The sequence below is a fragment of the Chrysoperla carnea genome, chromosome 4, assembly GCF_905475395.1.
Source record: "Chrysoperla carnea chromosome 4, inChrCarn1.1, whole genome shotgun sequence".
Lineage (NCBI taxonomy): Eukaryota > Metazoa > Arthropoda > Insecta > Neuroptera > Chrysopidae > Chrysoperla > Chrysoperla carnea.
The window spans coordinates 17,188,797-17,215,848 of NC_058340.1; the positions used below are offsets into that span (position 1 = coordinate 17,188,797).

General features: G+C 29.8%; 2 protein-coding genes across 2 annotated transcripts; both read right to left on the minus strand.

Moving 5' to 3' along the window:
* Positions 1–35: 35 nt before the first annotated feature.
* LOC123298972 (translation elongation factor 2) lies at positions 36–4,878 on the minus strand. Its single transcript, XM_044881076.1, has 6 exons — positions 4,741–4,878; positions 4,067–4,281; positions 3,687–3,880; positions 2,007–3,619; positions 688–1,128; positions 36–241 (listed from the first exon to the last, which is right to left on the minus strand). The coding sequence occupies exons 1-6, from the start codon at positions 4,741–4,743 to the stop codon at positions 173–175; spliced, it is 2,535 nt and encodes an 844-aa protein (XP_044737011.1). The 5' UTR covers positions 4,744–4,878; the 3' UTR covers positions 36–172.
* Positions 4,879–8,462: 3,584 nt separating this feature from the next.
* LOC123297906 (zinc finger protein 474-like) lies at positions 8,463–24,427 on the minus strand. The gene is made up of 6 exons (XM_044879736.1): positions 23,438–24,427; positions 17,971–18,087; positions 11,866–11,958; positions 11,609–11,795; positions 10,508–10,804; positions 8,463–8,602 (listed from the first exon to the last, which is right to left on the minus strand). Exons 1-6 carry the CDS (start codon positions 24,425–24,427, stop codon positions 8,463–8,465), a joined length of 1,824 nt encoding a protein of 607 aa, XP_044735671.1.
* Positions 24,428–27,052: the final 2,625 nt, after the last annotated feature.

Genomic DNA, 27,052 nt, shown 5'->3' on the forward strand with positions numbered 1-27,052 from the left:
TTTAATTTGTTTAAGTTATATAAATAATTTTTCTGAAGTCTTCGATAAATAAAAAGAATTATGAACCCGGTGTTGATTTTTTTTGAAAGTTATATATTTTTAATTGGATAAAGAAATGATTTTAAATTGAAAGTGAATTTTTTTAAATATATAGCCTAAAATTTATTAGAGCTTATAGTTTATCCAAATATTGTGTAAGATCTGGTAGACCTTCTTTTAATCCCTTTCGTTTACGTGTTTCCTGAAAAAAGAAAAAAAAGAAAAATTAGTGATAATATTTCTTCAAATTTAAAATATTTTTATCTAATTTGATTCAATTATCAATGTAATTTCAATTAAAATTACATCTTTCCCTAATTCATTGACACTATGATAAATTAAACTTTACTATTTTTTTGCCTGCTGTTTTATCCTATAAAGAAATTTCAATCAATTTATCGAAAAGGGTGCCAAAAATCAAATATTTAAAAATATTTTTGATCACAATCTTAAATAACGTATAATAGAAGAAATGTAAGAACCCCTATTCAGGAAAATGCCATAAAAAGACACAGACCGAAACTTAAAGAACTAAATTAATCTTCCACGATTCGCGAATATTAATGATAATAAAATACCCCATTAATATTGTCTGAATGTGGACCAAAAATGATTTCAATATTTAAATTAATAATATAGAATACTTACTTGTACTACAGTGTATGGTCGGGTTGCGGTGTCAAGGGGATCACCAGGAAGTACTTGCCAATGATCAAACACACATTGTGGGAAAGCTTGTCCACCGGTATTGGAACGTAAATCGGCTGTGAATCCGAATGATTCATTGACAGGTAAGTAAGCTTTTACAACGAACATAGGTGTACCAGCTACTTGCATTTCTTCGAATACGTGACCACGTCTTCTATTCAATACTCCATAAATACCACCAACGGCTAATTCAGGACATTGAATTTCACATTGATATACAGGTTCCATAAGTCTTGGTGAAGCTGTTAATAAACAAGCGTAGAGGCAACGACGTGTTGTAGGAATGATTTGACCACCACCTCTGTGGATGGCATCAGCATGAAGTGTAACATCATAAATGTTAAATCGGACACCACGTAAATTTTCTTCAGAAAGTACACCCTATAATAAATAGTACATATATGTTTAGAAATAAAATTATACATTTTAATTTTTGTATTCTGGTAGAAAATTTTTTTAACTATGCACAATTGACGTCGAATGCCCTCACCAATTTATAAGTGCAAAAATAAAATACAGCATACCCTGGTGGAAAAAATATTTGAAGAAAGAATAAGAAATTCTGAAAAAGTCTTAGGAACTTTGAATTTCTCAACGTTTTCGGACTAGTCTAATTCAGAGTTCTTAATACTTTTTTCCTAAGACTTATTCTTTTTTCAAATATTTTTTCCACCAGGGTAATTTAAAATTGTAATAAAATTGTCGGAGGGGGTGGGGGTTGGCAATAAAAGTATATGATATTGTGCAATATTATTTAGATTTCTAATGAAGGGGATATAAAATTATGAAATATTGTGCAATATCAACTTGAGAAGTTTAGCATATCTAATCTAATTCTAAATCGAACAAATCGTGGTGAGTTTTTAGAATTCGAACGAGCGAAATTATAAGAATTCCCATTTTTGAAGTTTGACAACAGACATCCCAAAAATGTTTAAAAAATTCTTAAAATTTTTATTTTTAATGTCAAATCCAAAAATTACCTTGATTTATCGATTTGGTGTAGCGTCAATTTTGCATTATTTCTGAACAAATTGAACTGTACCATATTCACCTTAGCATAATACAAGTGAACATAAGGATAGCGGTTCTGTATCAGCGTTTCAATGAATTTGTAAATATTTCTCTTCTTCCATAAGCACTGCCAATACTGTCCAAGATTGTAATGCAATAAATCGAGATTTATTACAAACACAATCTATAGCATGGCTCTGGTTGTGCTGGAAGGTACTAATGTTAAAATACAAGAAAAAACTTACTTCTTTAGAAGCCCATTGGAAACCAGCAACAACGGAATCCTTGATTTCATTAAGATATTGAACTCCCTTAGTACAATCTACTAAAATATTTGGTCCAGTTCCGTCAGGTCCGAAACACCAGATTTTACGTGCTTCAGTTACATCATAATCGTATTTTTCACCAAGATAACGGGCACGTTGTTTGAAGTCATCACGTGGATTTACTTCGCCGTTGTCAATATCTTCTGGTAAACCATCAGGCATGGGGCAAGCTTTCATGAACAAACGGTTATGTTTGTTTGGTGATTTGGACAAGCACATTTGATTTGATTCTTCGGATACTGTTTCACGATATGATACAACTGGATCGGATTTCTTGATTGGAATACCTGCATGATCTTCTTCAAGATCTTTCAAACAAATTTCAAGATGTAATTCTCCGGCACCAGCAATAATGTGTTCACCAGATTCTTCAATGATACATTGTACCATAGGATCTGATTTTGCAAGACGTTTTAAACCTTCTACAAGTTTTGGTAAATCAGCTGGGTTTTTGGGTTCAACAGCAACACGTACAACAGGTGATACACTGAATTTCATGACACGTAAATTGTGTGCGTCTTTGAATGTGGTGATTGTTCCAGTTTTAACCAAGAATTGATCTACACCGACAAGACCACAAATGTTACCAGATGGTACATCTTCAATAGCTTCTACATAACGACCCATCATAAGAATTGTACGTTGGATAGCTTTTTCATATAAATCTTCTTTTTTACCAGGAGTATAATTTGGACCCATGATACGTGCTTTCATACCAGTTGATACTTTACCAGAGAATACACGACCGAAAGCGTAGAAACGTCCTTTATCTGAAGTCGGTACCATTTTTGATACGTACATCATAAGAGGTGCGTTGGGGTCACAATTCTTAATACCCATAGCTGCTTCATCGTCAAGTGGACCTTCGTACAACATTTCCATACGATATCTTTGAGCGACTACTGGAGATGGTAAATGGATGGCTATCATCTGAAGTAAAGCTTCACCAGCTGGCAACCAGGTTCGCATAACTACTTTCAATAAAGCTTTTCCATCTTTATCTTTATCTTCGTGTTTAAGAACAACACCTAATTTTCCAAGTAATTGTTCACATTCATCTTTTTTGAAATTCATTATACTATCGAAAACTTTGTAAATAGGATCTAAGATGTACATGCAGAATGAACGTTTATTGTCGGCTTCCTTTTGTTTGGACCATTTCTTTGTTTTTGGATTGAAAAAGCTTTCACCCCATAAACGGTTCATAAGTTTTACGGTATCAATTTTGAATTTTTCGGCATACATTTCAGCGAATTGTTTAAGAGTGAAGGCCCAACCATGGAGACCAGATCCGAAACCTACTGAACCTTTGCTTGGATCTACACGTACTTCACCCATGGGTCCATTATCATCAGAGTATGTAGCAATGATAACGTTTACGTTTTCAACAATACGTTGGAAAGTTTGATATAGTTCTTCAGAATCAAGTTGAAGTTCTAATAAAGCACGGTCCATTTTGTTCATGAAAAGTACGGGCTTGATACGTTCAGCAATAGCTTGACGGAGTACGGTTTCTGTTTGTACACATACACCTAGAGAAACACTTTCATTAGATTCAAGTCACTTATTTTTAAAATTTTCTGTTTTTAAATAATTTACCTGATACACAATCCACAACAACAAGGGCTCCATCAGTTACACGAAGAGCAGCTGTTACTTCTGATGAGAAGTCAACGTGACCGGGTGAATCAATTAAATTAATTAAGAAACCCTTTTCTGTTTTTTCCCGTTGGTCTGGGTTAGTGATGAATGCTAAATCTTTATCTTCGAGTTCGAAGTACATAGAGATGGCACTAAATAAAAGAAATATGTATTAAATTAACGATTTTTCTACCCTACTTAATACAAAGTGTAAAGGGTGGGAAATTATCAGTTGGCCGTTCTTAATTGTCGTCATTATTTTAATCAGAACAGGTCTGTGAAGAACAATCATCATTTCAAAGAAAAATAGAGCAAAACAATCATAATGAAAAACTTACGTTGATTTAATTGTAATACATCTTTCCTGTTCATCCTTTCTGGTATCGGTGAATCGAGTTTCTCCGGCTTTGGCTCCAGCAATAATACCGGCTTTTGAAACAAGAGAATCGGTTAAAGTAGATTTTCCATGATCTACATGAGCTATGACGGACATATTACGGATATTCTTCTTTTTGTCCATCATGACACGAATTTCGTCTACTGTAAAGTTCACCTATAAACAAAGAAATAAAAATTAATTATGTAGAAAATAAATTAAGATAAAAATAATTTATGAATAATTAATAATTAAAATCACCATGTTGAATCACTGGATAATTTATAGATTTAGGTTTGTACTTAACCCTCAATGATGCCTCATGTCAACGTGTTAAAAGTTTACCATATGATTGCAAACAAAATTTTAAACAAACAAAAATTGCTATAAAATTGAGTTTTAAATAAACATATCAACGGTAGTTTAAGGCCTTCGAAGGAAATTTTGGTCAAATAACATATTTGAACTTTTGGATTCCATATCATTGTGCAATATACGGTGAAGTAGGTACTTAATTATTCATATATCGGATATTGATTGAAAAACGCAAATGAATCAAAAAATACACACACAAAATCATGCAGAATACTTTAATAGTCATTTTAATTTAATAAAATAATATTATTTTGTACTTACCATCTTGGATGATTGTCGATTTTCTTTAACAAATAAAAATTCCAAACGCCAAGAATGGCGTACACTCAGAGAAAGGAAGAATGATGAACGTGATCGGACACAGCGACTTGCCACGAACCAATGATGAGTACGTCGGAATAGCCGAACTCATTGAAATAGAGCACCATCTATTTTGAAACATGCGCTTTAGAACATTGCCGATAATTTTTAAATTTTTAAGCGGCACGTATGGATTTTATAATATTTATTAGTACGAATTCTTTTTTTGAACATTTAACTTTATAATAATAGTAATAAAATAACATGAAGAAAAACATAATTATGATATCATTTATTCAAAAAAATTGTACAAAATAGTATTATAATAGTTAAGGAAATTAAATTTACAAAATAATTGCAAATGAATTTGAAAAGTTTAAGATTTCTTTTTAATTAATTTTTGTGATCCAGCACAAGCTGCAATATGTTTTTCTATTCTGTCTGGGAAAAATTTTCTATTACATTTAGGACATTTTTCTAAGCTATCCATATGATTATCCCATATTCTTTCGAAAGTTCCTTGAAAATCAACATTTCCACTATCTGAAAATAAAAATTTATCTTTCACTTTAAAAATTTCAAAAATGATAAGGTTGAGAAATTATTATACACATTGTCAAGGCGTGTCACTTCATTTGAAAGTGACTTTCTAAAATTATTTTTGATTAGTAATTGAAATTGCAATCATCAATTATTAATACCATAATTTTATTTAATCAAATGTGAAAAATATCTAAAGTAACCTTTGGTACAAATAGGAAACTTTCGTAATTTGTAAACCCACTTTTTTCCAAAGATGATTACAGGGAAAAATTCCCTGCATCATCATAAATATATTTTATCTTTGATGATTAATTTGACTACCCAAAAAAGACATTAACTTTCTCCAAAAATGTAGATTTAAACTTTCCGAGAGTTGTAAATCAGTTTGAGTTAAAGAAAATTTTAATTTTTTTTAAGTTTTTGAAAAAGAAATTTGTAAAGTCATTGAAAATTCCTCGATTCCTCATAATTTATATAAAACTAAGTATTTGTTAAAAAGTATTCGAATTTGTAAAAATGCATTATTATAATACTTAACTACCTAATAATTGTCATTAATAACCTGGAATAAAATATGCTGGAATAAAGTAATAGTAGTAGGTACAAGAACACATATATAAGGACGTGAAACTTCTATGTCGAGCTCTAAGCGTCCGTGGCTGAATTTACGGTGACTATCTGGGCGAGGTCTAGTCATAGGTCGTTGTGTACTTTGTACTGCGCGTCAGGGTGTTTTTCTCTCGAACGAGAGAGAAAGCGATATTAAGTGATTGAAACCAATTGAAATTGTTTTCAATCACTTTCAATTAATTGAAAACAAAAGACAGCATGATGCGCAGTACAAAGTACACAACGACCGAGGACTCGACCTCACCCAGATAGGCGCCTTTTTTCTGGCTACCCTCTCCACTCGTGTTTCACGTCCTTATATATATGTTCTTGAGTAGGTAATAGTTCTGTGATTATTGAAAAAGTTGTTCAATATTACTTTTTAACGACTACATTTACATAGTTAGGTATTATTACGAAGCAGATGTTCAATTCTCTAGCGTGATAAGTAAATATAACAAGCGTAGACATTGTAAATAGTATCTGTTTGTTTTTATTTAACTATTATTTGAAGATAAAACGTGTAATTTAAAAGTAAAAATTTACTAAAAGGAAAAGCTAAGACAAAAAAAAAATCAAATCAGACTGAAAAAAAATTCAAATGAAATTGTTAACAAACTGCGAACGTCCCATTTCTTTGCGATGGCGAAGTGTGACATGCAGTGTGGGGAGGCTCCATACTTTGTGTCACAGTTCGTCACGCTAAGCTATACCCCTACCTCCTGTTTGCGTGACGTATTTTATGAAGAGTTTTTAATTTAATTAAAAATCTATAATAATTCTATTAATTATTGATAGTTAATCTCATTTATTTTGCACAAAATAGTTAAAAAAATTGTCAATTGGCGTGACAATTTAAAAAAAAAGAAGAATTTTACGTAATCTAAACAATACGATTTGAATTTCAAGCTTGTGATGAAACTATTGAAACCATATAGGTATTATAGAAAGGAGACGCGGCGCTGTTACATTCAACAAGTTTCACATAAAACAAATGTTTTTTAATTAAAAATATAGCGTACCAATATATCGACTACTTGACAAAATGTGTAGTACCAATACCTGATACCGTTTTATTTAACGTTACTGCATCTCCTTTTTGTAATAACTCCATGATTGAAACGATCTTTCCTACAAAAATTTTACATTCATGTAATGTGTATTGCCTAGATCAATTCATATTCTTCAAGAATATATTATTGCAAAAAGAAAATCGTTGCAATAGTCTGTTCAATCACAACTTGAAAGTTAAATGAATTCAAAAACCTGTCATTATTTTTCGGTGGGCAAGTGGTAAGGTTTATTTATAATGTCAAACCTACCTTCGAAAGATTTATCACACCAGTTGACAGTATCTTTTCAACATTGGTTTTGTTTTGATAATTTTTATTTTAAATAGAGATTGTATGCTATAGTACACTGCAAAAAGTTATGAAAAATTATTTAAAAAAATTGTTTTTCAAATATTTACCATCCTCGTGGACCAATAGCTGCTTATACTAAGGAATTTTTTTCATTACTGCTACTATTGCATCCTGCATCACATAACAATTGGTTTCATTTGTGTATTACCATAGGTATAAGCACGACAGAGATAATTTTTTGCTTATAATATACAGCGTGTCTACTTAAATTGGCCCTATTTATTATTTATAAAAAAGTTATTATTTATAAAAATTTCTCATTCGAAAATATTGACATTCAGCTATTCACTTTTGACATCAAATATACAAGAGTGTCCACAAGTTGAAAAAATTTGATAGAAATGTTTATGACCACTTCAATTTTAAATTAAATTTTGCAAATCCTACTTATAAAACACGTTATCTGTTATCCTAATTAACCAGTCATCGCATTTCAAATGTTATTTTGCCGACACCGCTCGACGCGATATTCATGTCGAGAGATGACGCATTCGACAGACAACAACAGTCAACTTGTAGCATGCGGCAAGGAGAAATATTTTTTGTCGCTTTGTGTGTAGCATGCGTCAATGCCGCATGCTACATGTTGCCTCAGTGGAATTGCGCCTTAAGTAACAACAGTTATCTTCAGTTCGTTTTTGAAACAACGTATCCACCTTCGCGTTCCATTTATGTAATTGTTCTTTTGTAAAATTCTTTAAATACACTCATTCATCAACCGTTACCCTTATTGTCTGCTCTAAACGGTCTACATTTCTAAACGGTTCTTCCTAAAAAATTGAAGTTCTCAAAACCATTTTTATAAAGTAACTTTTTTCAAAAACCTAATAATAAGTTCTCTATATGGAGCAAATTGACACACTGTAAATTTTATGCAAAATCGATAGAGAAAATAGCACTAAGAAATCAATTGTTATGTGAAATTAGGTATAAGTATATTTTTGCCTGACTATATTTATATTACAAAAAGATTTACATTTAAGATTAAAATAGTAATTGGTAATGGAAAATAAAAATGTCTACACGAAATCAAATTAAAATTAGCTTTTTATTTGTCGTTTATAAAATTTACAATAATATATACATGACATTTTTTTAAAGATTTAATTAGCCTTTACAACTATTTTCATGAACTGTAACTCGATCAGGGAAAAATGTTCTTGAACATTTTGAACAAGGTACTAGTTGGCTGATATGCGTTTTCCAATTTTCATCAGCTGTAGCATTATAGTCAATATGACCTTTATCTGGAAAAAAAGGAAAAGGTTTTGAACGATAAATAATGAAACTATTTTAAAAAGGATTGTAGTTTATTAGCGAGATGTTTTTTTATTAGCATACATTTATAGAGTGGTTCAAAAAAAAGCTCATGATTAGGAATCGCACATTTATTAAAGGTTGAGAACTGAATAAATACTATTTAACGATAGGTACAATATGGACTAGGTGTGCCAGGGTTTTATGTATTTTGCACGTCAAAATAGTTTTCATCATGCTTTTCGTCAGAAAATTTATCACAGATTCTGTTTATGCAAAAAAACTTAAAATATTCATTTGAATACAAAATAAGTATTTTTTGTTTGAGTTAAATAAACATTAAACAAGTGAAAACAAACAATTGACTGAGTTAGTTGTTGAAATATCATGTATAGACAGTGTTGATTACTCTGTCACATTACACATACATACATGTTACACATATATAACTGATATATCCCATATAATACCTACATACTATAGGGTAAACTTATACTACATACTTTCACGGGTAAACAGTGATGTTAACGAAAAAATGTTTCAAAAAAAAGTTGTTTAATTTTTTATAAGGAACATTTTTTATATTTAAACTTTTGTTTTATCTCTACCCGTTTACAAAATGGGTCCTACGAACCCAAGACCCACATGACCTATGTTGTTCATTTACGAACTCGACCTCACTTTTTACGTCCTAAGCAGGCTATAAAAATTTCAGTTTCATATCTCTTTTCGTTTTTGAGTTATCGTGATGACAGACGACAGACAAACATACAACCGGAAATGGACTAATAATGTGATTTTATGAACACCTATACCAAAATTTTGTTCATAGTATCAATATTTTTAAGCGTTACAAACTTGGGACTAAACTTAGTATACCTTGGTTTATTTCATATACATGGTATAAAAATGGAAATTTGATACTTTTAATGAACCATTCTGTCAAGTGTACAGAAATTTAACATTTGTGATAGCAATCTGTACTAACTCGAAATGAAGCGTTCTCAACAATAGTAAGAAATGCTTATATATTCCTAGATTTTACCGTCTACAATATACCTTGATGTTCGTTCTAATTTAAATTACACATGCATTTTGAATGTAATTTTGTTACATAATCTATCCAACAAAACATATCATTTACATAATATAAGTTAATGACCTATTTGTTATATATTTAAATCGATATTTTAAAAAAGGTGTTGAATAAAATTTTATTACTAGAAATCACACTATCTAGTGCCCCTTTTATAAAAACAATAACAATTGATAGCAGTTTCTTTATGGAGCGCGTACCATGTATCAATACCTATAGAACCAACAAAGCGTTTTCCTGCCGGCTTGGAGGAGGGGGGTTAATACGCACGTTTTCGTAAAATGTACGAAAACTACTTAGCTTTAAATATTTCGAAAACTAAGGCAAATCGGAAAATTTTATTCTTATTTTTCGTCTACATTTATGAAGTTATAACAAAATTGAAAATAAGGCACAAATAATTTCAACTACAAGTCTAAACTTGTCCTGGCGCTCGTACTACCTTAAATGTATACAAAACAATTTTCTTTCCACGTTCGTGGGGTGTTTTACAAAATATTTATAAGTGAACGCATTAATTTCATTAATATTATAGTCTACAACATTCAGTACTCACTAACATACTCATGCGATATTAAAAATTTATAGAATAAAACAAATGTCTACATCGGGCATTGACCTCCACCTTATCTTGATTTTTGATCATAACCGAATGTTATAAGAAAAATAAACTTACCTTTACATTTTGTAATAATCAAGAGTCAGTTCGATCACTTATTTAAAACAAGTAACATTAACATAAAATTTTCCCGTGAATAATTAAAATAACAAAACAAGTTTTTAAATAAAGAAAACAAACCTGTAAAAACAATATCCGGTTTTGTAGGTTCCTTACGCCGTTGACTTGGCGGTAGTTTAGCATTTTCCATTCGCCATTTTTTCAAACATTGTGGCTCGTGAATTTTCAATGAGGATGGTATATATTCTCGTCCACATAAATAGCATGCTAATGTTCGTCTGGTTACCCTTTTCGTTGGAGTTGTTGATGACTCTGGGCGTTTTTTTATATTATTTAATGTATCAAATGATGTACCCCGCGGGGCTGAAGTGGATGCCGAATTAATTCGTGTTTGTGAAGGTGAAGATGGCAAATTGTCTGTTTTTAGAAAAACTATGGTTATTTTGGTTCATTGAATTTTTTTTGTTAATGTACAAATTTAGACCAACTAAGAAATGGAAGACTTAACTAATATCATAAATTCTATTGGTATAGATGATTGATTTCTATCATTCCGAGATCTGACATTGGTCCAAAATTGTTTACCTATTTCTTTTACTTGCAAGTATTTATAGTGTATTTTTGGGGGGTTATTTTTCAGCTTAAATTGAATGGTTTTTTATCCTAACTTGAGGTAATTGTAGTCCATGCTTGGCTTGCTCCTTGTTTATGAATAGAATAATAGCCCATGCTAAATTTTTTCGGGTGAAATGACCAACTAGGATTCATATTGAAAAAGATGATTTTATATGAAAAAGTAAGTTTCCATATAAGCTTTTCAGTTTTCGTCAGTTTTTCGCGGTACAGGTGAGTACAGTTGAGAATATGAATGTCACACTTGGTGTCTCACCCTTGCACCAGCAAATATGTACGGCGTTGCTGTATATTTATAAGTATTCGAAGCGAATTACATAAATGACACATAGGAATAAATCCGTTAACTTCGGTACCGTAAAAATGTTGGATCTCCCGGGAGATCAATCAAGAAGACGGCCGTCAATTTCCTAAGCTCTAGGTGATTCTGTACGGCATTTATGTAATTCGCTTCTGGGCGTACCATTGTTAAATTTAATTAAATAAAAAACAAAATTTGATAAATGAAATTTCTTGTTTAATAAGGCATTAATCCAAATACAATCACATGGTTAAAAAACATTTAGATATTAATTGAAAAAAACTAACCGGTTTTGACTGGTGGTTTTAAACGTTCATTTGGCGGGAGTAAGTCATTCTGAGCATGCCATTTTTTCAAACATTGCGGTTCATGAATATTAATTGAACGTGTACCAAATTTTCTACCACATATATAACAATCAACTGTTGGCGGGCCACCACTACGACCTGGTGAAGTCCATCCATTGCTAGGCGTCTATTAATCAAGTATAATGTTCACAATATAATTTCCGGTAAATAATAATTGAAGAAACTGAAATACTTACAGTAGGTTTTCCCGGTCGACAGCTACGTTGATGAACTTCTAATCGATCGGGTTGAAAAGTTCGGCCACAATTTTCACATGGTATAAGAGTTGACTGTAAAAGGAAAAAAATATTGTAGGAAAAATAATTTGTAATTTGAAAAGCTTTTTATCTCTAGAAATTTAGTTAGAATTTAAAAAAACGTACAGTTTCGAAATTTAAAACTTGACCTGCTGTAATAGCACTCATTTCCAAAATTATTAACCATTCAAAATAATTTAATATTGTTAATAAAATACATTAAAAAAAAACTTTTGGTAAATTCTACCAAATATAGAAGAAAACTATCAAAACATACAATAGACAAAATAAAATAATAAATGTTACTATGGAAATTCATTTCTTTGATGTTTATAAAATAGTTGTCATAGAAATTGGGACCAAAGAATGAATTTTTAAAAATAAAACAGGGGTTTCCGTGGCATAAAAATGTCAGCAAAGTGTTATTTATAGGGCTTTTCATTTACAAAATGATTCTTTCTTGTTTCGGACTGTTTTCAATCAAGTGCAGACATATCATATATCTTCTATCCTTGTCAAAAAGCGCTGCTTGAAAAAGATAAAATATATTTAACTTTCTTAGGTTGAATAATTTTTTGACAACTGTCCGAAACAAAAGCAAATCGATGAAATGGTCTAACCATAACCAAATTCGCCGATAACCAAACCATAGATAAAAGATTTAGTGACCCAAACTTTTCAATTTTTAAGTCAGTTGACCAAAATCTAAACACGGAAATTAAACGACAAAAAGTAAAATAAGATAATTTTCACGGTTGTCTGCCGTACTATAAGTATAAGAAAAGTTATTGTAGGCCTTATAGACCTTATAGACCTTTTTTTTCATTTCAATTACGATTCATTATTGTTTCGGACAGACAATAAATTGGACAAAAATACAAGAATCTGTTATTCATTTTTCACATTAGTTTTATAACAAACTGTCCAAAACAAAAAGTGGTAATCACTTTTTAAAATGAAAAGGTCTATGATCGTTGACGCGTTTTATCAATGAAACAAAACTTACTTTGTTATTGTTGGATTTTGTGCGTTTTATGTTAATTTTTTGTTGTCTAATATATTAAATATTATTCATTTGTTGAAAAAAATTGTACTAATTTATTTATACAAAATTTAGTTGCGAAAGTACAATTTCTAATAAAAATGTAGTTAAGAGTAATTTAAAAGTTAGCGTATTTGAAGGTTATACCTCATTTCACACGCAATAGAATCATTGCTCATATTTTATTCTAACGCATTGATATATGTTTTGTATATTAATTGTAATATACTTTTGAATTAGCAAATGGTGATAACAATGCAGTTTAAAGCATATTTAAAAATAAACACATGCGCGTAACCAGCAGTAAAAGGAGGTTTAGAGAATTTGCGACGGGTTGTTATTTCATAAACACATACTTAGTCAACTAAATCAATGATCAATCATTGCCCTCATCTACCATCCCATCGGTCCGCCCATGGGTATATTCAAATTTTGTATTTTAGTTCATTGAACCTAAATAATTCCGTAAATATGAAACTTAGAGAAAAATGTTGAGTGAAATTTAGGATGCTAAGTATTGCGACCTATTTTCGGTATTATCGAGAATTAAGATTTACAGATACGTCATTATATGGTATCTCAAATAATATATTATTGTAATTAAAACTATTTTAAATCAAAAAATGTTTTTTCGTGTATCATGAAAATTCTATGATCGATCAATATTTCTGATAATTATCTACAAAAATTGAATTCATATTATACGGTAAGTTTTTTTTTATTAAAATAAAAGGGGTATGTTTTATCCTTGATTCGATTAATCTCAAATAACAAACTTTTAAACGTTAATAGCCAACTTCAAGGAAAAAAACTTAATGTGAGAGTTAGAAAGATGGGGTTGCCTTATCTACCCTTCTTTAATCATAGAAAAAAAAAGAAATTGATAGGACATTTTTACCTTCTCTTTCTTTCAATTTTGACGACGCAACGTATTTTCGATTAGCTTGCCTCATTATATAGATTACCTTTTAATTATATAGATTACCTTTTAATTATAAAATTATTTATTCTCTTTTAACGCGCTCTAAAGACAGAAATGCTATACGAACATGAATTTATTTCGCCGTAAAATAAAGAATAATAATAATACTACGGTTCTGTGAATTATGATAAATTCAAAGCAGTCCCGCTGTTGTTTAGTCAACTAACTGTGTAGTCAACTAGACAATTTGTATGACGTAAATGTAATAAAATTCTCTAAAAATATCGTAAACTAGGCAATTTGTATGACGTAAATGTAATAAAATTCTCTAAAAATATCGTAAACTAGGCAATTTCTGTGACGTAAATGCAATAATATGCTCTAAAAAAATCGTAAAAGCGTCAAAAACAAAAATTTTTTTTTTATATTTTCTTCTTGGAAAGAAATCTTTTCTTCTTGGATCAGAATCTATGACAAATTTTTTTCAAGATGAAAACTATTTTGAAGTTCCATCACCGGTTAATTTTTGTACAATTAACATTATTGTGAGTTCTTTCATGAGGTATTGTGTTAAAAATCCCAATTTTAAAATGAAATCATTCAAAATATGGCCCCGCAAGAGGTTCCAAAACTGTGCTTGTTGTGGCCAAGGAACTTTGAGCTATCATTTATCACCGTACTTATCAATATTTTTTTTACTTTATATAATGGACATTGGAGTAGTTAGAGTAGATGACTTAAGCAGAACGTCATAAATTTTATTACTTTGAAACTTCGACAACTGAGATAGGAATTTATCCGCTGAGATTCAAGATTAATAGATCCTCATGCTATGATCATTAGTGTTTTAATCTCTTAGAATTTATAGTTGATAAATGTAGAGTATAAATATTTTAAAAGATGCGGAATCCTGTATTCTTAAAAGATTCGTTCTTCTGGGCGAGAATTATAAACGTTACGCACGTTACGTATAATTTTTGGGTTGTTAAATTTTTTGTTCTAAATTCCAGTGGCCTTGAATAAAATCGACATAAAACAGTCCTTTTTATATTCAATATTTGTATTATACTATCATTTATAATAATAACGCTCGCATGTTCAGTCATACAAATATCAATTTTATTTCATTTGTAATAATGACAATCAACATAATAATTCAAAACAATGTAAAATATTATTATTACGTCAATATTTGTGACCAATAAAATAATGAAGAAAAAAAAAAAGTTCAAGGGTATAGTTTTGAACGTTCAATCAATACAATAATGGAGAGAGACTAATTAATGTAAGTTTTATTTGATTTTAATTGTTTTTATTAGATCCGTAAATTATAGAGGTTTACTTGAAATAAAAGTAGTAAATGATGGATTATTAATTTTGTTTGTCTATAAAGCTCGCTTTACACTTTTGCACGATGTTCGAACTGGGCTAGCTCGTCATTCTTATAAACTATATTTAAAGAAACATACTTGGAATTTGGAAAAAAATTTGACAAAAACGATTGTTCGTAAAAGATCGTGTAACGTCATAGTGTTAATTAACAATTGCATACAGTTAACATTATTACGTCACACGATGTTTTACGAATATTTTTTTGTCGGGCGTTTTCGTTTCTATTTTGAATAGTTCTTTAAACTGTCTTAAAATAATCATGAAAAAATAAAATCAGTTTGTTATAAAACTTATATATGATCTTTCCATTTTTGTTAAAAAAAAATTTGGTTGAAAATTGGACGAACACTTGACCTAGTTTTCTTCTTTAGTTTTCTTGTGGATTTACTGGTTGGTTATCGTATCTCTATTGAGGAAATTTATTTATATGTCACAAGAAAATTAAGATGCATGGGAATTGGTAAGAAGCTTTTACAATTTTTTATACAAAAATTGTTTGCTATTAAAGATGTACGAGCGTCGGGGCAATTTTGGATAAAAGGCTTGATTTTTTTTATATGAATTTGGACTAAATCTAAATCAATTCTGAAAATTTTAGGGGGGTGGGGTTGCCCGATTATTTAAATAAATAAATGACTTCAAAAGTAGGCATATTTAACATTAATTTAATGGTAAAACGGTAGATGGATGGTTTGTTTTAATAGATTTCTCCAAAATTAGTCGGTGGAAATTAAAAATAAACTATTTAAATTTAAATTAAATCCTTAATAAATTATTGAAAAAAAACCCGTTGTGCCCGACTAATTAAGGATGTATGAACACGGTAGTTGGGACACAAATTAAAAAATATATTTTTTCAATTTTGATGGTGAATTATGTTATAACTTAACAATATAAGACGAAAGTTAAGAATAAAATTTTTTCGTCTGCATTCATGAAGTTATAACAAAATTGAAATAATCACAGTTGAAAATATGGTACAAAAAATTTCTACCCTAAGTCTAATCTTGCCTTAGCGCTCGTACTAAATTAAAACCTCAACGAAAGAAAGGAAATTAAATACTCCAGTTAATGTTAAGTAAACAGTGTCAATTTATTGAATCATCGTTTTCTTCGAAAAGTAGGCGTCAATGTTGGTAATCTTTACAAAAATATTTCGCTTTGGGAATCTTTGTCATCCTATAAAAATAACACCATTTCCTACCTACAACTATGTATGTAGGTATGTCTAAATTCAATTATCTACCATTAGTCATAAGTCATATAAAAGACAAAAATATTCGTTATGAGTTCATCGAATTCATTCATAATGTATTTATTGACTAAATAATTAAGTATACTATAAAAGGATAAATACGTAGGATATTACAAAAAATAAATAAAAATATAAAGAACATCAAGTGCGACCTTAAAAAAGTGTGTTTTAACGATAATTATGGTGGACAATAATGATATGCTATAGTGTAATAAAATATATTTCAACTCATTAAAAATAGTACATATTAAGGTAGTACGAGCACCAAGGCAATTTTAAATTTAGGGTTGAAATTATTTGTACCGTATTTTCATGTTGTCGCCCTATTAGCTCAGTTGGTTAAGGCGTAACCAATTCCGTCTGCGGTATGCTTAGGGTAGTGGGTCCGATTCCTGTCGTCGCAACAAAATTAATTTAATTAATAGTTGTGATGGGCTGGTGTAGTGCATGGTAGTGCATGGTGTAGTGCCTCTGAAATTGAGGAGCTGAAAAATGAAATTATCAGCGGAAAGATGGTAAAACACTCCTTCGTAGACAGCCAATATAACCTAATTCTAACCTAGCCTATTTTCATGTTTTCTGATGAATTTTGTTAACTTCATAAATGTAGACGAAAAATAAGAATACAATCTGCTTTGATTTTCGAAATATCGAAAGCTAAATAATTAAACAAAATGTTCGATATTTTGAAAATTACTTCATATATCGAAAATTTTTATTCTTACTTTCCGCCTTATATTGTCAAGTTATAGCATAATTCACCATCAAAATTGAAAATATATATATTTTTTATTTTGTATCCCCTCTACCGTTCTCATACATCCTTATTTAATCGGACACAACAGTTTTTTTTTGTTTTCAATAATTTATTAAGGTTTTCACTTTAATTTACTACTTTTGAAGTCATTTATTTATTTAAATAATCGGGCAACCTCTCCTAAAATTTTCAGAATTGATTTAGACTTAGTCCAACTTCATATAAAAAAATCAGCTTTTATTTAAATTTGCCTTGGTGCTCGTACATTCTTAAATAAAAGTAATAAAACGTTATCAAAACCAATCTATTTATGCTGATTGTACTGATTGTTAGACAACTTCATATTTAGAAATCATCAAGTTGCCTATAAAAATGCTATCTAATAGCTTATGCAATTACATTACACAAAAGAAAAGAAAGTCGCCTATGCAAAAGGTAGTAAACAAATGTATTGGTATGTGTAACATGAAAATTTTAGTTAAATTTTTGTTTGCTTCTTAGTAATTGTTGCCGAAAATTTTTTTAACCATAAGAAAAATACGTTTATATACAAAGAGTGAATCATTTTAACCAATAATGGGATAAATCTTTTAGGGTAACAAAAATATAGAAAAATTTTTGGGCACCTTAAATTTGACATCATTTATCTGAGAACAAGAAATAAATTAATTTTATACCTGCGATGCTTTCCAAGCAGCTGCATTCCATTCGTCTGTAGATAAGTTGTCTTTTGGTTTTTGTGGTGGTTCTCGGCGTAGATTGGGTGGTAATTTTGAATTTTCACGTTCCCAGCGCTTTAATTGAACAAATAAAATGCAATTGAGTTATGTTTATAGAAATTACAAAAAATAAACCTAGTAGTAAACAAAAACAAGTGAAAACAAACAATTGACTGAGTTAATTGTTGAAATACCATGTATAGGCAGTATTGATTAAGCAATAGTTTGTATTTACGTATTGTAAGTAAAGAAAGGTGGCCACTCTTAGATAGGTACATATACATATATGTCACATACACACCTAACTGATATTCCCATATAATACATATCTGCTATTTAATTTGCACCTTATTTCCTCTTTCACGGGTAAACAGTTATGTTTACAAACAAATGTTTCAAACAAAAGTTGTTAAAAAATTTTGTTCTATCTCCAACGGTTTATAAGATGGGTCCCACGGATCCAAGACCGAATTGAACTATGTTGCTCATTTACGAACTTAGCCTTACCTTTTACGTCCTGAGCACGCTATAAAAATTTAGCTTGATATCTCTTTTTCGTTTTTAAATGCTTGTGCCCACAGGCAGGCAGACGGATGGCTGAACCGACGAAGGGTCAACCGGAAATGGATTTTATGATCAGTCCTATACAAAAATTTTGTTCGTATTATCAACATTTTTAAGCTTTACAAACTTGGGATTAAACTTTGTATACCTTGATATATTTCATATATACACGGTATAAAAGCTAGTTAGTTTATATTTACTTGTTATTTGATAAATTCTAATCTATCAATGCGTAATAACTTCTGTCGAATAACAAGATGAATATTTCTATTTTTTTTAATACTGTCGATTTTTCTCATGTGAACAATGAGTTTTGAATGGACACAAATCACCCTTGTTCCCCCCTAGCTACACCCATGTTTGAAGCGTTCATGATTATTTAGATTTCACAGAAAAAGAAAGCTTTGAGTGAGTGAGTATGGAGGTTAGCGGGCCATGCTCGAGCATCGGGCCTCGAAGCAATGGTTCAGAGCACTTAGCCAAATAGACCCTTATACTCTATCCCCGCTACGCTTTTCAGTGGCTATTATAACAAAAGAAAGCTTTACTGAAGAATAATTATCACGGAATGTATGTATAGTTATTTATCTTTTGTTAAATGTTTTAATACATTTTTTAACTTCTTGCATTTTATTATAATCAAAATTTCACTTTTAAAATAATAAATAAAATTGTGCATAATTCCCTATTTCTACATAATAATTAATGATAATAGTTTTTTTTTTGAAAGTATTACAATTTATTTGATAAAATTATGCAGGTAATTAATTCGTAATAAATTTATTATTTTAAAAATTAGTTAATATAAAATATATTCAGCGGGTACTCGTCCATAAAATGATGTAAAAGTGTTGTCATTGAGTGAATTTTTTTATAAAATGTGCATAAATTTTATCAAAAGAATTTAATTTAATTTCTAAAACGTGTATCTTAAATATGAATTCCCAACGAACCATACGATAGTATAAAAATGGATATTGTTATTGTATAGATATATTATCTGGAAGCTTTTATTTATAATTCTTTCCAATTCCATCTCTAATTAACCTATCATGTTCGAAATAATTTTCGTTGAAAGTATTTATCGATTATGGAGTACTGACATGTAACAATCTCCCTTTTTTAATTATTTAGTTTAGAAGTTAGAGAGGGAATACATTTCGCTTCGTTTAATAGTAACAAGTTTCTATTCTCTTTTTAGATAAGCGGACATAGAGCAAATATATTTTTTTTGCTAAAACATATGTAACGATTTCAAACGGGGTTTTCTGATATTTGAAGGCTGTATAATTGAAAAAATCAGTTCTAGTCAAGAAGGGTAGTTTTATTCAAGAAGGGGGTTCTAGACGAGAAGGTTAAATGATTTGTATTTATATATTTCATTTTTAAGGAATAATTTTTCCCGGCGTCTTCGAAAAACATAATAATTTTTTATATTCAACACAAACAATTTCGATGTTTTACGTCCGAAATTTCTAAATTTTCAAATTGAAGTAACTTCACTTGCAAAATGAAGTATCACATTTTTATACCAAGTATATGAAATATACCAATTTATACTAAGTTTAGTCCCAAGTTTGTAACGCTTAAAAATATTGATACTATGAACAAAATTTTGGTATAGGTGTTCATAAAATAATCACCTAATTAGTCCATTTCCGGTTGTCTGTCGTCTGTCCGCCCGTCTGTCATCACGATTACTAAAAAACGAAAAGAGATATCAAGCTGAAATTTTAATAGCGTGCTAAGGATGTAAAAAGTGAGGTCGAGTTCGTAAATGAGCAGCATAGGTCAATTAGGTTTTGGGTCCGTAAGACCCATCTTGTAAACCGTTAGAGATAGAACAAAAGTTTAAATGTAAAATATGTTCCTTATAAAAAAATAAAGAACTTTTGCTTAAAACATTTTTTTGTAAACATCACTGTCTATACATGGTGTTTCAACAATTAACTCAGTCAATTGTTTGTTTTCACTTGTTTAACTTAAGAACAGATTTGAATAAAAACAGGAAGTTTTATAGGAAATTTCCCATTGAATAATTTTTAATGAGTGAATGATGAATAAACGTTTCCTAAATTGAGATGATGCTATACATTCATAAATGAAATAATAACACATTGTTTTCATTTTTATTTAGTTCTAATAAAGTATATAAAAAGAGCATGACGCATTTGCAATAAATTGTTTAGTACGTTTGCAAGGTTTAGTGTGTAAAAAAGTATCAGAAATAGCAGTCTAACTAAAAGGATAACGGTAGAAAAATAGTTTTACACAAAAACCTCATGGTTCAAGGAGTACTTAGCGATGACCTTGAAATTAAACTCAATTTTCAAGGTCATGTCATGAATTAGAGAAAGCCAATTAATGAAAACTATTACTCTGGAAATAGACATATTATATATAGAGTACATATATATCCGTATTCTGTAACTACTTAACGATGATATTCGCTATTGTTATCGATAGAGGTTTAGTTTAAACGATAATAGTTATTATGCTGTTGCTGGCAGCACAAAATAATACAATAAAAATCGGTAGCTAAATCAAATCGTATATCATTGGCTAACCTTAACGGTAATTATGAGCATTGTTAAGGAGTTATGATACAATTAACAGTGAATCTAAAGTGGTCCATATGAGCCCTAAGGATCCACGCTGACCTAGAAGGGGTCCATATGATAGAAAAAAGAATTGGAAGTCTGGAATATATAAACGGGGGTTCGCGATAGTCGTTCTTATTTAAGCAGGGTTTTTGAGTTATTCATTCCCGAACATTCCGTATAAAATGGCTGAGTGCTTTTTTTTTTATAAAGTGCTTAACAATATAAATAATTATTCTGAATAGAACATAAAAATAGAAATTTAATAATAATTGTATAAAAATTTACAGCAGGGTGGGATTTTAAAATAATTGACATTGAAAAACTATAATAGAAGAATAGTTACTCCACACATTTATCATACATTGTACAAGTGTACTTAATTGTGCAAGCTTGGTTATACAAGTGAGCTGCAAATGTGTACCAACTACCAAAGCAAAGACTTGCAAGCTTGTAAAAACTCTGGTTTACTTTTCTTTGGAGGGTCATAGGTTCCTTGACGATCGTAGCCTACAATTATGCCAATATCTGCATAATATCTTCAATTCATTAGCCGCTCTTCACACTAAATTTCGCGTTTCTTCTTTTTTACGCATTTTCCTAAATATGCCAATTTTTGAAGTCATTTAATTATTTAAATAATCGGGCCCTTCCCCCTAAAATTTTCAGAATTGATTTAGATTTAGTCCAGGTTCATATAAAAAAGGCATTTTATCAAAAATTGCCCTGGCGCTCGTACATCCTTAACTGGGCAGTTCAACAACTTTTCTGGCAATAAATTTTTTGAAACATATTGTAAGCCGTAGATTTAAAGGTAAAAAAATCTATTAAGTGAGATTATTTGTGTGGCCTCGAATTAAGCATGAGAGATCCTATCAAGTTCAACTTTAAAAATTTCTAACGAGAAATCCCCTATTTTTTACTACTGATTCGTATAAAAGAACAAAAAACGTTTCTTGCTCGAAACATTTATTTATAAATCGGAGAGTTTCGTCAAGGTTTTTATTTGCCACTGAAACTCAACTAGCCTTCTCTTTAATTTGATTAATTAATTCTGTTTTATCAAAAATATCAAATACCTAATGCAACATAGCCAATGTTAACGACCTTTTGTTTGTTACGGTTTAATTTAAATAAATTTGCGACTGTGAACATAGAGAATGAGGCTAATTCCGGTTCTGATAAATGTATAAGTATCTTTATGTAGTTATATGTGGATGGTAATGATTAATGATTTGAAAATTGTAGGTGTACATATTTATAAATTTTATTCATTTTTATTTGATATTTATTTACCTTTATGTCATGGTAACAGACATGGGGATAATGTATTGAGCATAGAACAAGCTGATACTAAAAATAATACATAACTAATATACGGGGTGTGTATTGTTTCTATTGAATTATAAAGGGTTATATTATGGTGGTGCATTATACTTATGTACTTATTTTATGTATGGGAAAATAATGTTTCAAGTTCAACAAAATGTATTGCATGTTAGTGAATTGTAAATGGAACAGGTGTTGGTGCTTTTTACGCAATCTCTGACCGGTACAAATTGATGATTGTCAATTGTTGTAAACCTTCGTATTGGGTTAATTTATTTAAATTATATTAATGAATATAATGTTTGATTTTGTTTATGGGAAAAATTATGGTATAAGCTGACGCAACGTCACAAAAAATTGATTTCAAGATGGATAGATTTTGATTATTTCTTTTCTTATTGAAATTAGGTAGTAGGAATGAATTACTAATATACGATTTAAATCTTTCCTAGTTTCAATCGAAGAGAAGATTATTAAATATCAAAAAGGTTTAATTTTTTCAGGAGGTAATGAGCTTTGTCACGTATAAATTCGTTGACTTTCTAAAAAGTCAGCCCTCACAACTGGGTCATTATTTGGATTTATATTTTTGGAATAAGAGATTCTTTCTACCGTTTAACAAAAATGTATATGGTACCTAGAACATAAATTACTTTGTAATCATATAAACCGAGTGATAGTTGAGAACTAAATTGAGAAACATTCAGGTAGAATCTGCAATTATAATTCTTGCAATATTAATCGCGTGCGTGTTGCGTGTTTGTATAAACAAATACAAAAAACATCGAAATTTTGTGAATTTTAATTAGGTACTACCCAACTTCTTTCGAAAATATTTGAAATAACGAGCCGTATACAAATTCTTGAATAATTATGAGTGTTTGGAATTCTTAATGGTTACATTTTTATTATTTAAAAAATTTAATATTTACCTCAAAACATTTAGCTTCATGTAAATGTAAAGAAGATGATCCAAATTCTTTACCACATAAATAGCACGTTAAAATCGCTGGTTTACGTGGCGTTGATAATGGCCGTGGATTTAATGGTTTTTTCTTAAAATCCATTGTTGTTAAATATGGTGATTTTGAACCTTTTTTAGATGGCGTAGTTGTATCTGATTTATTCGATCTATGATTCACTTTGCCTAATTTTTTCACTTGAGTAGGAGGATGAGCTTTAATTGCATGATCTGATGAGCTCGTTAATGATCGTGGTGTAATTGGGTGACTATGAAAACGTTCTGGTTGATCACTACGTCCACACGTTTGACATGGTTCTGGCACTCTATCGGTCGTATTACCAAATAATAACATATTATTTTCTGATTCAGTAACACTTAATGTTTTTAATAACTTTGATTTACGTAAATTATTAATTGTCGTTTTTATATCCTTTTTATTATCATTTAAATTATTATTGCGATCTTTAATTGCAATGATTTTATTAAGAACTTCAGTATTTTCATTTGGAATTTGTTTCACAGATTTTTTTACAACACGTTTCACAATTGTTGCAGTCTTTTGCGCAGGTCTAATACTATTTGAATTTTTTGAAAATTCATCATTTTGGCATAAATTTGGTATAATTTGTAATAAGTCTTTTGTAATTAATGACATATCTAATATATTACGTAAATTTTCATTTAATAAACGTGGTCGCACTAATGTAGCAGTACCAGGACGATCCAATGATTTTGATTTACGTTTTTTCACTTTGGCCGAGGGCCATGTTTGTATTGTTGAAGTATTTACACTTAAATCATCACATAAACTATTTGCTGTACCTAATTTTAATCCCATATAGGATGTTGTCGATGAGGACTCGTTTAATGGAAGCACTAGGAATGGTTTTATTAGTTCGGTTTTAAGTTGATGACTGGATGAGGATGATGTTGGTGATTTTGATGTTAACCACTTCATTTATCTTTGAGGTTTTTTTTGGTTTGAAAAAAAATTTGAAAATAAATAAACTACTTATGTATTGAAAAATAAATAAAAATATTTCCCTAAAAAATTCCTAAATTTTGACATCCCCTATTTTTTTATAAATCGCGATTTTATATTTTATGAATATGTACATAATATAATAATATGTATGTTTCACGTTCCACAGTTGACTAAAGACTAACTTATTATACTTGACTGTCAATGTAAACACCATAAACATTTTTTATACTAACTGTGGATATATTGAGGTGTATTTACGTTTATGGTAAGACGCGTTATGACGTCATTAATATTTATAAAATAAAATCATGAATTAATTTATTTAAAGCGTCATTATTTTACTATGGATGCCGCCCAGTTTTATTTAATAATTCTTTTTGGTGGGTTCAAAAATTTATATAAAGTGACCTTAAAAACTTTCGCGTGCTGATAACAATAGAAAGTTTGTTTTGTTGCAATGATTGTAATACAAAAATTATTGCTTGTTGAACAATTAAATTATTTTTTTATTTTGACAAAGGTGTTTGTAATATTTTTTGTTTCTTGAATTTAACGTTTTCATGGTTACTGTTTGCCTTAAATTGTAGAAGACTGGTAAGTATTCCAATTTCCAACACTCCAATACATGATGGGAAATATGGCAAGCTGTTGCGCCGCCATGAATAGTCTGGTGGTTGAGCAGAATGAATTGTGATTGTCTCGTTATGTATAGTGTCAGAATATTCTAAATTTTGGAAGTGAAAATTTCTTTAGGCACATTGAGCACTTTTTGTGTAAACAAAAATAATGAAAATAGCGTCATTGCCATGCTCTATACATATCACATTTAAAACAATGGTTCTAGACATTTAAAACAATGGTTCTAGATCATTGAAGTTAAGCAAAGTAGTGCATGATTAGTTCTAGGATAGGTGACCGTTTGAAAACACTGTGTGTTTTAACTTTTTAATTATTTATATAACTTGTTTATATACACGTTAATAATTTCAATTTAAAAAATATGAAATTTTAATAATTTATACTATCATTAATTAAAAAATTTAAAGTAAAAAGAAGCAATCTCGGGTAACACTGAGGGGGGCGTAGCTAGTCCGTAGAAAAATTTTACGGATTTTATAATAATCGGATAAAGGAATACATAAAATATCCATTATTAGGCTCCGATTTTGATGATTTTTTTTTCAAAATGATTCCTTTTGTATATTATTTTATATATATTTTCATACAAAATTTCGTCCCCTATTTTACTCTTTTAGGAGATGGATTTCGGAAAATCATTTCTTTTGTGACTCTTACAGTATAAAATCGTGATTCGTGATTCCATCTCCTACTACTTTTCCACCTCCAGATTATTTTCCCCATCTGAAATGTTTCTGATTTTATATAATATATAAAAAGAATCATTTTCAAAAAAAAACCGGAGCTGTTATTGAGGACTCCCGAGTAAAAACATTCATTGATGCGACTATAATACCATCTAAAAATCTGATATGGTTTTTTTTACAGGAACCAGTCAAATACTCTATTTATCAACTGACTAAACCAGAAAACTGTTTCAACCAGAAAAATATTGCTGATAGAACCTATTAACAATTAAAGTAATTATATTTGATATATTCGAAGTAATTTACTTGACATATTAATCTAGTTTAATATTTTCGATTTTTGCTGTAGGTATACATTGTTGTAGTCCTAATACATATTATAAATTTTAAAAATAAAGCTTTTCTTAATAATATGTGTAATATTTTTTTCATTTATATAGCTTACGAAAAATAGGGCATTTATAAATATATACCATAGTATGTGATTGCTGTGTAACATTTCGCTTCTTAAGTTGGTAAAAACGTATAAATAATTTTGAAACACGCAATATTTTCATATTACAAACATACAAACGTATATATAACTTTATTTTAGCGTTCAATCTAGTCAAACGTTAGCGCAGCAGAAAGGTTCATTAGGTTTTAGTATACCGATATTTCGCACAAAGGTGAATGTTAGCTAAATAATTCCATCAAAATTGAAAAATTTCATTCAAATCGGATAAAATTTGGGTGTATGATGAAAAAAATTGATTTTTTGAATTTTAAGACGTCATCAAAATCCAAGAAATTAAATTTTGCTTTATCACATCCAATTTATATCCAATTTTAATAAACCAAGTATGGAATTATACTACTTTAGGGTCATACTTTTCAAATTTGTGGTCAAATTTCACCTACCTATAAAAGTTTTGAAGATAGTACGGCTCCCGCCCAGGTACCGATATTTCGCAGAAAAATGAATGTGAGCTAAAAGATAACATCAAAATTGAAAAATTTGGCCCAAAATAAATGGGTTTCAAAAAAATTTTCTTTCAGATCGAATAAAATTTGAGTGTATTGTGAAAAAAATTGATTTTTTTAATTTTATGACATCATCAAAATCCAAAAAAATTGAATTGAATTTGATTAGAAGACAAAATTGAATTTTGATTAGAGAAAGTTGCGTTATGAGGAAGTTTGGAAAAGTCTTAATACTGTCCGAGAAAAAAATACCGAATAATAAATAGGAAATCATTCGGAAAAATTAGAACAGCAATGGAAATGCATGAGA